At 49.0% G+C, this 15,011-nt stretch overlaps 1 protein-coding gene across 2 annotated transcripts in view; it reads left to right on the top strand.

Annotated features, from left to right (window-relative positions):
* ADISSP (adipose secreted signaling protein) overlaps nt 1-15,011 on the top strand; it is a 257,887-nt gene that overhangs the window by 200,174 nt on the left and 42,702 nt on the right. The window contains exon 2 of one of the 2 annotated variants that reach the window (XM_056855232.1): nt 13,269-13,305. In XM_056855232.1, the coding sequence (XP_056711210.1) occupies nt 13,287-13,305 (19 nt within the window). In that variant the 5' untranslated portion in view covers nt 13,269-13,286. Of the gene's footprint in view, nt 1-13,202; nt 13,306-15,011 lie in introns of those variants that run through there. The other variant, XM_056855231.1, reaches the window with a different exon arrangement.

Below are 15,011 nucleotides of genomic sequence, written 5' to 3'. Positions count from 1 at the left end.
GTGTGTGGGGGGGGTGATGTGCGGGGAGAGCTGATTCACATTGTCTGCCCACACCCCTTTCTTTTTTTCTGAAGGGGAAATAATCTCTCTAATCCTGCCTTCGTGTGTATAGCTATGCATACGGAGCGCCCACATTGCATTATGTGCAGGATATGTGTGATTTTTTTGCTTGCACCGCTATGGAAGACGGGCATCTGTTGGGCATGCTTGTGCATCGGCCTTTAGCCTGCTTTCCAGCTTAGCTGTTGCTGCACCTTTAACACCTCTAACCTCCCCATCTACTTTACCTGCCCAAGGGGGGTGGTGGAGAATCTGGGTTTTGCTGTTACAGAAACCGTAGTGCAGTAAGGTATAATGTTCTCTTCACCAGCTCCATGGTAACAGGATAAGTGTGTTGGTCTCCTGCCAAGTGCACGAGAGAGAGAGGGCAGGATTCGCTCCGCCGTTGTTTGCACTGATGGTGCCTCTGTTTTCCCACCTTGGCTTCGTAACTCAAATGAGTAGAGACAGTAAACGGGAGGGAGAGAGAATGGAGCATCCTGCTTGGTGTTTATCATGGATAGTGGGCTGCTCAGTCTTTTGAGGGGCTGCTGGTACTGAATGCCAGCAGCAGGCAAAAGCGGCGTTTAAAATAGATCTCCTTTTAACATAGATCATTTTCCAACCCCGGAAAAAAGATGGAAACTTCTTGTGTTATAAACAGCCTTTTTGCAGCTGGAAGATGCTGAATTTTTAATACTTTTGTGTGCGAGCTTGAAAGGGCCTCGCTGGAGGGAATAACACAGAGGGTAACTTGCCGAGGGAATAAGCGGTTGGTTTTCTTCTTCAGCCAATTGCGTTACAAAATTAAACCCCAACGTCAGGAACCTTTTTTCCAGATGCACTTCTGGGCTGCTTCGGCTGGCATGAAATTTTTGATTGCAGGATCCTTCTCTCTCTCCCCCACCCCCATTCTTGGTAACACTCGTTTTCTTTTGTTAAGATGAATGCGGGGAGAGGGGGGAGCAACCCATGTCGGTTGCCAAATGAACAGGGACGGGCAGCCGGTGGGGCAGTGAACTTTGGTGGACGGGTGTCTGCTAAGTGCGCTTTGCCCAGAGGCCAAGGGGAGTGGGCGAGTGAAAAGATTTAAATCCCACCTTTCCGTAAAGACACACCCGAAGCTGCGTGCGGTACAATAAGGAACTGAGTTGCAAATTATGATTAACAAATAAATCAGGCCCAAATTATCTTTGAACTAACGCGGCCCGGTAGTCGGAGGGCGAGACACACCACTGATAGCTGTATTCACAGACGTATGAAAAACTGATTCCTGACCCTCTTTGAGGGGCTTATGCCAAAAGCTTGCCAAGGAAAAGTCGTATAACCGTCTTCCTATAAGAGCAGAAGAAGCCAAAGCAAGGAGTCTGGGGCGGGCGCCCTCAAAGGCTTACAGAATCTCTTGCCTCAAAAGCTTCCCTGAACTAGCATCCATCCACCCCCACCCCAGCAGAGTTGGCAGAGCAACCAGAACAATAGTTTGAAAGACTAGCCATATTGGCCGGCAGGATCTGACGAAGGTAGCTTTGACTCTTGAAAGCTTATACCTTGAAAATCCTAGAGTTGGAAGGGGCCAGACAGGCCATCTAGTCCAACCCACTGCTCAATGCAGGTTCAGCCTAGAGCATCCATGACAAGTGTTTGTCCAGCCTCTGCTTGAAGATTGCCGGGCTCCCCACTTCCAGTCTTATTGGTCTCTGAGGTGCTGCTGGACTCGGATCTAGCTGTTCAACCTGGACAAGTAAATTAAAGTCTTCAGGCCTCCTCCGTCCTAAAACAAGTTTTAGATGATGAACACATGAAGTCAACTTATAGCTAGTCAAGACCCTTAGTCCATCAAAGTCAGTATTGTCCACTCAGATTTTCAGCAGCTCTCTGGGGTGTTAGGTCTTTCATGTCGCCTACTGTTTGATCCTTTTACTTGGAGATGCTGGGGATTGAACCTGGGACCTTCATCCTCTGTGCTGTGGAAATTGTTCTCACTAAGATGCTTTACTGTTATGTCTGCCCAGAGCTTTGTTTTTGAACCAAAATGTGTCTTTGCACAAAAATAGCTCTTATCTGCAAAGGTCCTTTTAACATTGAGTTAAAGCAAGCAGGTTATCCGCCTTCACTTAACCTTCCTCTGACGGCCTTTCAGATAATGGGTTCTGATTGACTATTGGGGATTTATTTGATTCGCTGCACAGATCTTAAAAAAAATATTGCTTTGGCAGCTGCTGCCACCACAGCAGCTGCCACCACAGTACAAGAATCTGCGCTGTGTTACTGAACTTAAATTGTGGCAATTGTTGTGTGGCTGGCTCCACCTTCTGCAGAAGCCATTTTGTGGCACTCTGTTTCATAGGGATGTTGCCTGTGGCTTGGTGTGTGGGGTGGCCATTGCACGTTGGCAAGACTTGTGCGAAAGTGAAGTCCTGGCCAGGTGCCATGCTTGGGCATCTCTTAGGGGGTGGTCTTGTAGGGATGTGGGGTTTGGGGTATTCTAAAACTTATATGCGGATGGAAAAGTTGGTTGGTCTGTCCATGCAGCACTCTATTGAATAAGGACCTTGGAACAAGCAGCCTGCTTCAGTTGATGAGAAGAATCCTCTTCAAGCAAAAGGCACAACGGGCAGATAATGTTCTACAGACGCCTTGTCTGGCTGTCTCTTCTAGGTCAAGTTGTCTTCTGTTCTGCTCTGTTCCTATCCTTTTCCCTCCCCCGTTGCCTCCCAAGCTTAAAAAGCGTGCATGACCTTTAGGGGTTTTTTTTGTGCTGGAATCCAAGGAACTTGCAAACAATTTTTTTGGCAGTTAAAAGTGCTTTTCTGCTAGCAGACTCTTGTCTTGATTCACAATGCAACGTATCAGAACTGGCAGGCGCAAATGAGCTTTGGTGTTGAATCCAGGTTTCCCCCCCCTGCAGGGTTGAGGTTGTGGCGTTCTGAACATGAAAGGTGGCCTATAAAACAATCCATTTTTATCCACGAGCAGCCATCAGGGTTTTCTAGAACGTCCCAAAGGGGTTGGAGTGTCACTGCCTTCCCTTCAAAAGGATGAGCAGAACCAGTTTGGTTCCACTCCAGAAGGTTCTGGCCCAGATACCCATCTCCTCTCCAAAACGGTGGGGTCCATTTATGGAACTTCAGTGGTGTCACTTGGGGGTAAGTGGGGGGTAGGGGCTGCTCATCCGTATCCCCAGGCCATGCTAAGTTTCGTATCATGAAACTTCCAAAATAGGACTATAAAAAGTTAAAAACCATACTACAGAGACTTCCAAAATAGGCTTGGAAGCTGATAAAATGCAGTGAATCTCGGGTCTTGAAAAGTCGATTCAGGACAGACAAAAGGAAATGCTTCTTTACACAGCAAGTGATTAAAATGTGGAATTTGCTGCCAGGGGACGTAGTGGTGGTCACAGGCATAGATGGCTTTAAAAGGAGATTAGACAGATTCATAGAGGAGAGGTCTATCAGTGGCTACTAGCCATGGTGACTAAAGGGAACCTCTGCATTCAGAGGCAGTCAGCCTCTGAATCCTAATGCCAGGAGGCAATATCAAGGGAAGAAAGCCTCTATGCCCTGTTGTTGGGCCTCCAGAGGAACTGATTGGCCACTGTGTGAGACAGGATGCTGGACTAGATAGACCACAGGTCTGATCTGGCAGGGCTGGGAAGGGGGTGTGGCTCAGTGGAAGAGCCTCTGCTTGGCATGCAGTAGGTCCCAGGTTCAATCCCTGGCATCTCACATTACAAAAAGGACCAGGCAGCAGGTGATGTGAAAAACCTCCACCTGAGACTCTGGAGAGCCGCTGCCAGTCTGAGTAGACAATACTTACTTGGATGGACCAAAGATCTGACTCAGTAGAAGGCAGTTCATGTGACCCAGAAGGGCTCTTCTTATTTTCCTAAGTGAACGCACAGGAAGCTGCCTTATACTGAATCAGACCATCAAGCTACTTTAAATGTAAATTTAGGATTGAGGTTCGACCTCGCTTGAATTTTTGCAGTTGATCAGTTAAAGCTGCTTAGTAGTATACTGTGTGGATGGAAAGCAAAGCCTAGGATGCCCCCACTGGTGTGGGAACTCCCCCAGTACCTTGTTGATTCAAGATAAACAGGTGTTAGGCCAGGTAAGCAGAGAACTGGGAACTGGTTCAATTATTTTCTGTTTGAGAGCATGCTAAAAGTGTATGTGTGGGAAGTGCTATCAAGTTACAGCCAACTTATGGTGACCCCGTAGGATTTTCAAGGCATGAGACGAACACTGGTGGTTTGCCACTGCCTGCCTCTGTGTAGCAACCCTGGACTTCCTTGGTGGTCTCCCATCCAAGTACTAACCAGGGCTGACCCTGCTTAGCTTCCAAGATCTGCCAAGGTTAGGCTATCCTCGGCCATTGAGGCCAGGCTTACTAAAGGTGTGTGTGTGTTAAGTGCCGTCAAGTCGCTTCCGACTCATGGCGACCCTATGAATGAAAGTCCTCCAAAATGTCTTGTCTTTGACAGCCTTGCTCAGATCTTGCACATTGAAGGCTGTGGCTTCCTTTATTGAGTCAATCCATCTCTTGTTGGGTCTTCCTCTTTTCCTGCTGCCCCCAACTTTTCCTAGCATGACTGTCTTTTCCAGTGACTCTTGTCGTCTCATGGCGTGACCAAAATACGATAGCCTCAGTTTATTCATTTTAGCTTCTAGGGTCAGTTCAGGCTTGATTTGACCTATAACCCACTGATATATATTTTTTGGCCGTCCACGGAATCCGTAACCCTCTCCTCCAACACCACATTTCAAAGGAATCTATTTTCTTCCTATCAGCTTTCTTCACTGTCCAGCTTTCGCACCCATACATAGTAATAGGGAATAGGATGGCATGAATTAATCTAGTTTTGGTGGCCAGTGACATCCTTACACTTCAAAATATTTTCTAGCTCCTTCATGGCTGCCCTTCCTAGTCTCAATCTCCTTCTAAAGGTAGGGGGGATATTAATCAGTTTCTCCCCCCCCCCCAAAAAAAAAAAAGGGAAATAAGGAATTACTTCTCAGGATCTTCTGTTGAAAAAACAAAATAAATTGGATATGTGAAGGTCGTGGGATCCTTAGTTTATTCCAAGGGGAAGGCTGCTTGACCTTGATCCGAGAGCCCTGTTGCGTGTGACAGCTGGGCTGGTGGGGGAGGGGTTTCCACTGATGTTCTTGGTCTGGATTCCTCCCTCCCTCCTTTCTCTGGTTTTGTTTTTCCTCCTGGTCTTGATCCTTCACATTTCTCTTGTTGCTTGATTTAAAAAAAAAAAATCAACTCAAATGGGATTGCACAAGAAAATCATAATCTTAGTTGGCCAGAAACAGGAGGAGCTGGAAACGTCAGCCAGGCCTCTATTTTTATTTCTGACACATCCCATGGCAGTTGACACTAAAGACTTGTTGGGACATCTTGTGCAATGCATCTAGTGCCATGGGGCTCCAGAGAAACAGGGCCAGGAGAGGTGCTAATGAAATCCTTGTTTCTGGGATGTTGGTGGGGCACACAGAAACACCTTCCGTTGAGTCTGGCATCTGAGTCGGAGCAGGGGAATATGTGTGCAAATTGCTTCAGGGATGGGGCCATCTTGGTTGGAGGCCGAGGGTGGTGCGCGTGAACGTTTATAATGTGGTGGGCCGTTGAGTTTTGCATCGAGTTCTGCTTGTGTGTCAAGAGTATTGATGGTGCGTCATGGCTGCAACATAGAATCTATGACTCTATGTTGCAGCCATGACGCACCATCTGCTCGTTGCAGAAGGTCCCAGTGCCACCGTGTCTGTCTCTGTGCTTATGATCCCATAGGGTTTTCAAGGCAAGGCACTTCAGAGGTGTTTTGCCATTGCCTTCCTCCGCGTCATGCTCCTGGTATTCCTTGGAGGTCTTCCATCCAAATACTAGTCAGGACTGGCCCTGCTTAGCTTCTGAGATCTGGGAAGACCGGGCTATCCAGGTCAGGGCAGTTAAGGGATTCAATTAAAGGATCTCTGATATCAATGCTTGGGAAGACCCTACCAGGGGAGGCAATACTTGGTGAGATTGACCAGTGCTCTGAAGGCAGCTTGAGTTGCTGGGGAGGGGGAAAGCCTGTTCTCTGCATGAGTCCCTGGAGAGCTGGAATTGACAAGAGAAAATGGTCCTGAGCTGGGATCAGCCAGGTGGCCTGGCTCAGTAGAAGGCAGCTTCAAATGTCAGAGTTGCAAAAAAGTAAAACTATCTAAAGTTCTGCCAAAGATGGGAATACTTCTTTCAAAGTGAAAGTTTTACACAAAGAATGATGCCTCACAGTGGCATCCGATCATCTGAGCATCAGTGGCATCCGATCTTCCCTTCCCAGACTTGGGTAGTTCGTTGGTGAGAAGTGATGGCATCGCTGTTAACTGTGCTGCCCTGGTGTCTTTGGTGGGGGGCATGGCTCAGTGGTAGAGCTGCTGCTTGGCATGCGGAAGGTCCCCGGTTCAATCACTGGCATCTCCAGCTAAAAAGACCAGGCAGTAGGGGATGTGAAAGACTCATTTCTGCCTGAGACCCTGGAGAGCTGCTGCCAGTCCGAGTAGACAATCCTGACCTTGATTTTAGTATAAGGCAGCTTCATGCGTGTTTATGAGGGGCAGTTCTATGTGCTAAGCTAGAGTGTTCTCCCCCTGATCTCAGAGGACATCTGTATCAGCGGGGTGCTTTCCATCCTATGCTCAGGGAGAGGCAGGATCTAAAATCTTTCTTCCTGTCCCCTGGGCTAGGACCACCCACTGATTTCCAGTTCTCCTCCTGCCTCAGAGGGAGTAGCAGTGTTAGTCGTTAGCTCTTAGCAAACTTCTTTTTCTTCTTGGAATTTTTCCTACTTATTTCTTTTAATATTCTATTATTCTGTTATTCTTTTGTTTAGTCTCAGCAGCCCTCCTCTTAATCTTTAATCTTTGCCCCCCCCCCTCTTACCTTCTCCCTTCCCCACCCTCCCTGCTGGAGGCTATGGCGACTGAGAGTGAGAGAGGGAGCGAAGAGCTTATGTCGGGGAACGAAGAACAAGTCGCTGGGCTCCTCTTGCTCCGATTGGCCCCGGCCGCAAAAAAATTGCTGCGAGGAGGATCGCCCGACGAAAAGCCGCGGCGAAGAAGATTGGGCTTCAAAGAGCTGCACTGAAGGGGATCGGGCTTCAAAGAGCCGCCCTGACCAAGATTGGGCTTCAAAGAGCCGCGGCGAAGACGATCAGGCTGGGAGACTCAAATGCAGGCGTGGCCGCGCGTAAGCGGTGGCGAAAAAGGCGCGGGAAGACAATATGGCCGCTGCAACTCCCCGTTCGGCCCCTAAGGGTTACGAGGGCGAGACTGGCCCCTGTACTGCCGGCTCCAGTGGCCATCCAGCGACAGGGACCCATTCCGGTAATGCAGAAGCCTTTTCTTTGCCCCTTCAGTCGGGAAGTGTGGGTGAACGCAGTATGTTAGACCTAATGAGACAAGCCCTCAGAGAGGAGTTTGCCTGCTTTAGTGAGCCAGTCAACAGAAACTTGCCTAGTTCCTGGGCTTCCTCCCCGGCGACCATTTTTTCTTCCCATTCTGCAATGGATATGGAAGGGGAGGCGAGTGAGACTGGCCGTGCCTGGTTTACTAAGGCGGCCAGGAAGGCTCCATTACATTCAACAAGCAGAGGCAGATCCCCACCCCCCTCCTCTGATAGTGAAAGAGAAGAAGGGGAGTTCTCTTCTGGAGAAGAGAATGAAGGAAAGGATCCCCAGGGCCAAGACCAACAGTCTCGTCTGTTTGCTGGAGAGGATTATCAGGCCCTGCTGGCTAAAGTTATGGCTGCACTAGATCTTCATGAAGATGAAGAGATGGAGGCAGCTAAGAGCAAATCTAAGTTTAGAGGCACCAAAGAGGTTTTTGCCAGAATTAAAACTCATTCTAAGACAGTGCCATTTCCAGAATATTTTGAGGATTTGCTAAAAGATGAATGGGATAAGCCTCTCGATAATAAGCAGTTTCCAGCTGCAGTTAAAAAAAATGTACCCTCTAGAGCCAAGGGCTATGAGTCCTACAGACTCCTCTAGTTGAAGCCCCTGTGGCTGCCCTCCAGTCTGCAGGTCTAAGGACGGGGCTGGGAATATTAGAGACCCATTAGATAGAAAGGCGGACTACGCTGGTAAGAGAGCCCATGAGGCCTCTGCTTTATCAATTCAAGCGTCAGCCACTGCGGCCTTAGTCACTAGAGCGTCTATAATGTGGGTCAGAAAACTAATCGATTTGGTTTCACGGGACAACAAGAGAGTTCTGCATGGTCTGCATCGTGTATCAAGAGCTATGAACTTTCTCGCTGATGCTACCTTAGATTCCATGATGCTGTCGGCCAGAGCTCTTGCGGCCTCTGCGGTTTCTAGGAGAGCTCTTTGGCTTAGGGCTTGGTCAGCTGACTATGGTTCAAAGGCTATCCTGCTGGGATATCCCTTTGAAGGAGGGACACCTATTTGGTTCCAGACTTGATGACATCTTAGTTGAAACTAAAGATAAGAAAAAGGCTATGCCTAAGTTTATCCGGAAAGAAGGAAAAGCCCCTTACCAATCTTCCTTTCGTCCCTTTCAATCATTGCACACCCTGGCCCTACCTAGAGGGGACGGCGGAAGAGGCAACTGGTCTTCGGGAAGGGGCTCCTTCTGAAAGAACGTCAGGTTCAACAAGGGTTCCCAGTTCCACCAGAACTCAGATTAACCTGGCAGATTCTCCGATAAGCCAGGAAAGTAATGACTACCTATTCAGTCTGGGGGGGCGGGGGCGGGGAGACTTCGGTTCTTCGCAAGAGTTTGAGACCTGATTCAACCGGACTCTTGGGTCCAGAGAATACTCCACGAGGGTTACTCTCTGGAATTTTGGAAGATTCCATCAGACCGATTCATAGTTTCCCCCACTTCATCGAAGCCAGACAAAATGTTAAGAACACAATCAGCCATATATCATCTTCTGGAAATCAGGGCGATCGAACCAGTGCCACCCTTGGAGCAGCGCACAGGGGTATACTCCATATTCTTCAGTGTGCCAAAAAGAAATAGAGATTGGCAAGCCATTTTGAACTTAAAACACGTCAACAAGTTCATTCAGTTCAAACGCTTCTGGATGGAAACACTTCGCTCGATCATCGAAGCACTACGCCCACAGTCATACCTGACATCCATAGATCTGACCGAAGCGTATTTGCAGATTCTGATTCAGTCAGGACACCTCAGGTTCTTGCGATTTGCTCACAATCAAAATGTTCAATTTCGGGCCCTCCCCTTCTGGCTCACTTCAGCCCCCCGGGTCTTCACGAAGGTGCTGGTGACTCTCATGGCACTCCTGAGAGAGAAGGGGATACACATATTCCCCTATCTCAACAACATCCTGGTGAGCGCCCCGTCAGAACAGCTGTCAGTCAGACACACCAATGTCGTACTTCGAACTCTGGAGAGCCATGGGTTCCTTGTAAATTTGAACAAGAGCAAACTTTGCCCATCGAGAATGATTACCCACCTGGGGGTAATTATCGACATGAATCGAAACATGATTTTCCCTCCACCGGACAAGATCTCCACCATCTCAGCTCTAGTGAGAAAAGCCATCTTAACCAAGTCAATAGGCCTGTTCACCTTAGTCAGACTTCAGGGCCTCATGGTGGCCTGCTTCGGATCAGTGCCATGGGCACGCTTTCACATGCGGGGACTACAACTGTTTCTGAAGCCCTTTCAGTTACAGATAATCTAAAAGAGGGATGTCCGCGTCACCATCTCTCGTCCAGCGAGAGTCAGCCTCAAATGGTGGACGATTGCATCCAACCTATCCAAGGGACAGACTTATCTTCCAACCTTCACAACTCAGATTTTTACAGACGCCAGTCTGGAAGGATGGAGAGCAACCTTTCATCACCACATCACTCAGGGTCGCTGGAACCAGTCGGAAAGGAAGATGCATATAAACAGGTTGGAACTTCGAGCCATCAGAAAAGCCCTTCTAGAGTTATAGCCATTCATAGTAAATCATCACGTCTTGCTGAGAACGGACAACATATCGGCAAAGATCCACATCAACAAGGAAGGAGGGTCTCGTTCCTCCTCCGTGCATGCAGAGGCGGTGGCCATACTAAGCTGGGCAGAAAAACATCTGGCCTTGCTCAGGGCAGAGCATATCAAGGGAGAAATGAACACACAAGCAGACTGGCTCAGCTGTCAACAAGTAGACGAAGCAGAATGGGCACTGAAGAGAGATCTTCCTGCAGATAGTGGAAAGGTTCGGGCAACCTCTCGTAGACCTATTTGCCTCGCACAAGAATCACCAAACACCAAAGTTTCTGTCGAGATTTTACCATCAGAGGGCCGAGGCGGTGGATGCCCTGGAGTCCCCATGGCCTCAAGGTCTGTTGTACGCCTTTCCTCCTCTCCCAATTCTCTCCAGTGTTCTTCAAAAGATTCGTCAAGAGGAGGCATACGTGATCCTGATTGCCCCTCATTGGCTACGAAGACCTTGGTTTCCTGCATTGGTAGAACTGTCAGTTCAGGAGCCATGGCCTCTTCCAGCAGTTCAGGACCTCCTACAACAGGGACCTCTACTTCACCCGGATCCAGCTTGGTTAAAACTGACTGCCTGGGTCTTGAAAGGAAGAGGCTGTTAGACCTGGGATACTCTCAGAGGGTCGTGGATACCATGCTAGAGGCTAGAAGAGTGTCCACCAGAAAGATTTACAATTTCTCATGGAAGTCCTTCGCGTGGTGGTGTAGCCGGAAAGGTATAGAACCATTGTCCCTCTCTACTAGTGATCTTCTGGAGTTTCTCCAGGAAGGTGTAGCACAAAATCTAAAAGCTTCTACCCTACACAGGCAGGTAGCAGCGATAGCGACGGTGATCTCTCAGTTGGATGGTTTCCTAATCACTAGGCATCCCCACGTGTCTACATTCCTTAAGGCCGTTTCGCCCACGACCAGCCCAGTAATTCATCGCTTTCCCACTTGGCGATTGCACATAGTTCTCCAGGCCTTGACAAAACCTCCGTTTGAGCCACTTGAAGAAGCGTCCTTGAGCCATCTTAGGATGAAAGCCCTGTCCTAGTAGCGGTAACCTCGGCTAGGGGGGTTTCAGAGCTAAGTGCACTTTCAGCCAGAAAGAGTTTATGTGTGTTCCACGCCGACAAGGTTGTCCTATGTACCGATCCAACCTTCAAACCTATGGTAAACCCCAAGTTCCATAAGCAGCAGGTACTTCACCTACCTTCATTTTGTCCCAGACCATCTCATCCAAAGGAAAAAAGCTGGAACCCCCTAGATATGAAAAGAGAAGTATCTATCTGCGTAGGACAGAGTCCTTTTGTCATTCTGAATCCCTATTCACATTGGTCTCTCCACCCAATAAAGGATGTAAGATGTCTAATTCGTCTATCAGCAAGTGCATTCGCCAGTGCATTTACGTCTGCTATCAATACTGCAAGATTCCGGTGCCGTTGGGAATTACGGCACATTCAGTGCGCAGTGCAGCTACATCAGCAGCCTTTGATAGACAAGCATCCGTGGAGGAAATTTGCAAGGCTGCGACCTGGTCCACATTTGTTAGGCATTATAAGATAGATTCGTTCGCGTCAGCCGATGCAACCTTCGGGAGAAGAGTCCTCCGTGGCTTCAGATGAGTAATTCTGGATCCCACGCAATGAACTCAGCTTTTGAACACCCCGCTGATACAGATGTCCTCCAAGATCAGGGGGAGAACGGAACCTTGACTTACCTGTGAAGGTTTCTTCTACCCTGGAGGACATCTTGCCCGCCTGGGGCGAAGACTAGCATCGGTGATAAGATCTACGCTAAAGAACGGAACTCTACATGACTACAGAAGGAAGAAGTCAATTCCCTTCTTCCTCTTTCCCCATTGTTGTCAAATGGTTGTTACTGTTACTAATTACTGTCTCTAGTTTTTGTCGTTCCAGAGACTTTTCTTCCTTATTCAAAAAAAATTTATATATAGTTAGTTAATTAACTGCTTTGGAAGTCCTCGAACTGGAAATCAGTGGGCGGTCCTAGCCCAGGGGACAGGAAGAAAGATTTTAGATCCTGCCTCTCCCTGAGCATAGGAAGGTAAACACCCGCTGATACAGGTGTCCTCCTCCATCAGGGTAGAAGGAACCTTCACAGGTAAGCCAAGGTTCCGATTCCTCCCCGAACAGTATAAATTCATCCATACTCCCCCGCACCCACACATAGCAAAAAAAGGCACATTGGTTTGGCATATGTCTGGGCTGTGCTTCTGGATTGTAGGTGGTACTAGCATGACCGAAAGCTCCTCTAAGCTCCCCTGATGGGCTAATTTTCTAACTGCAAGGTTTTTTTTTTTTTTTTTTAAATGAGGATATGTTCCATTGTGTTGACCCTCTACCCACAGTGGAAAGTGGGAAAGTCCAGACCCAAGCTGACCATCAAGAACTATGTAAAGGTAAAGGTCCTCTGTGCAAGCACAGAGTCATTCCTGATCCATGGGGTGACGTCACATCCCGATGTTTACTAGGCAGACTTTGTTTATGGGGTGGTTTGCCAGTTCCTTCCCCAGTTACCCCTTTACCCCCAGCAAGCTGGGTACTCATTTTCCTGACCTCGGAAGGATGGAAGGCTGAGTCAACCTTGAGCCGGCTACCTGAAACCAACTTCCGTCAGGATCGAACTCAGGTCGTGAGCAGAGCTTGGACTGCTGTACTGCACCTTACCACTCTGCACCAAGAACTAGGCCGCAGCTCAAAATAACCCCATCTTCCCTGCTGACACCCTTAACAATGCCCCGAATCAGCAGCTGCCTCTTATCCCAGGCTACAGCAGTTTCTTCAAGGGGGAAAGAAAAGACCCTGCGTGTGTTTCAAAAAGTTCTCCTGCGAGCAATTTCCGAAAGTCCAGTTGTGTTAGCCTATTGAAGCAAAACCAACCACAGGTCCAGTGGCTCCTTAAAGACTAACAGCAATTCCTCCAAGCCGCCACTTTCCCTAAAATATTCACAAGGCTGAGGACATGTCGGCCCTTAGGACCCAGGGGGAGTGTCTGGGAGCCTCTCGGACGGGGCACTCCCCATCCAGGAGACTAGGGACGCTGGCGAGATTCGGCTCCTGCTTAGAAAGTCTTAACCGCGGCTCCTTATTTTTCTCTTCCCCCTTTTTTCGCATCTCCTTGCTCTCGAAGGCAGCCGGCTGCATCTCCATCGAGGATGGCCTCTTGCTGATCCAGCAGAAGTTCTACGCGGCACCGGAGCAGCGACTGTCGGTGGGGGAAATGGCTACGGCAAACAAGGGTGAGTTGGGACCAGGGCGGTACCCGAGTGGTTATCTGGATGCTTGTCACCATAGCGACCTGAGCATCCAGCGTGGTCTCTGGCTATTCCTCCATTTATGTCACAGCAGGGTTATTCCGTAGGCGGCGGCGGCTGCCACGTTCACAACCCTTTCTCCTCCCGAACTGACCTCCCCCCAACATAAGGGCTGCCCAGCTACCCAGGCGGAGCCCCCCCACAAACCCAACGTTCTGCTTCTGACAGTGTCCCACGAGATGAGTAGGAGGGTAGTGACCCTTCCTAGTTGTTCCACCCATCTGGTTGCTCAAAGGTATACTACCTCTGAGCTTGGAGGTTCCACCATGACTGTCATGGTGAATGGCTGTTGATAGAACCAAGCTGTTGCTAGTGCAACTGTTTCTGTGCAGTGCCCTTTCTGGATGGCATCTAAGCTAGCAGCAATTTCCATGTCGAGGGGAAATGTGTCCAAAAAGCAGAGAGGTACATTGTCAGGAATGGCTGATTGAAAGCAGAGCGGCTGAACTGTGAAGTTATTTGGATCTCTCTCTCCCCCCCCCCCCCACCCAGTCAGAAGATTTAGATAGCGAATTCTGGTGTTGAGGCTTCTGGGTGGCAGATTTTTCCGATTACCTTCATGGTAGCCTGGGCACTTAAAAAAAAAAACAACTTCATTTATATCCCTCCTTTCTCAAGACAGCTTATATCATTCTCCTCCCCTCCATTTTATCCTCACAGCAACCCTGTGAGGTAGGTTAGGCTGAGGCAGGGTGACAGGCCCAAGGTCACCCAGCCAGCTTCCATGGCAGAGTGGGGATTCGAACCTGGGTCTCCTAGAATCTAGTCTAACACTGTACCACGCTGGCTCTCTGCCTTTCTCTCTACAGTTTTGAGGCCAGGTTGTCTTGCGACTGGGGCCAGTGACGGAGACCCACCCCATTCTTCCCATTTACCATTTTATTGCATCTTCTCTTAACATTTTTCTACAAGCACTAGGGGTGTTGCCAGCTCCAGGTTGGGACGTTCCTGGAGATGTAATGGTGGGACCAGGAGAGGGTGGGCTTTGTGGAAGGGAGGGGCCTCAGTGGGGTATAATACCATAGAGTCTTCCCTTCCAAAGCAGACAGGTGAACTGACCTGTGTTGTCTGGAGAGGAGTTGTAATTCCAGGGGATCTCCACACTCCACCTGGGGGTTCCCAACCTTCTCTCCTCTTGCCTCCTTGGGCACCAGCTGTTGATATTTGTTCTGCTGTCCTTCATGGATTTGGGTGCAACCATTTGCTCTCATCAGATCTTGGAAGCTAAGCAGAGCTGGCCCTGGTAAGTATTTGGATGGGAGACCACTTCTTGGTCCAGCTTCTCTCTTAGCCTAACCTACCTCACAGGGTTGTTGTGAGGGTAAAATACAGAAAGAGGAGAACCGCCTATGTTGCTCTGACCTCTTTGGCAGGGTAAAAACACAATAGCTGGGGGAGCCGTTCTGCCACTGTGCTCTTTCTAGCTTCTGGATGAGTCTCGGCTCTTGTGGCCCTTTCTTGCATGCCTGGGGTAATGCCAGTAGCCACTTTGGGGTCAGGAAAGAGTTTTCCTCCAGGTCAAATTGACCAGGGATCCTGGAGGGTTTTTTTCTTCTCCCTCTGGGCATAGAGCAGGGAAGAGTGGGGAGGGGGAAGGTAATTGTGAATTTCCTGCGTTGTGTTGGGGGTTG

The sequence above is a fragment of the Euleptes europaea genome, chromosome 9 (assembly GCF_029931775.1).
Source record: "Euleptes europaea isolate rEulEur1 chromosome 9, rEulEur1.hap1, whole genome shotgun sequence".
Lineage (NCBI taxonomy): Eukaryota > Metazoa > Chordata > Lepidosauria > Squamata > Sphaerodactylidae > Euleptes > Euleptes europaea.
Note: the sequence above shows the minus strand (reverse complement) of the source record. Positions and strands in the feature narration are given on the sequence as shown.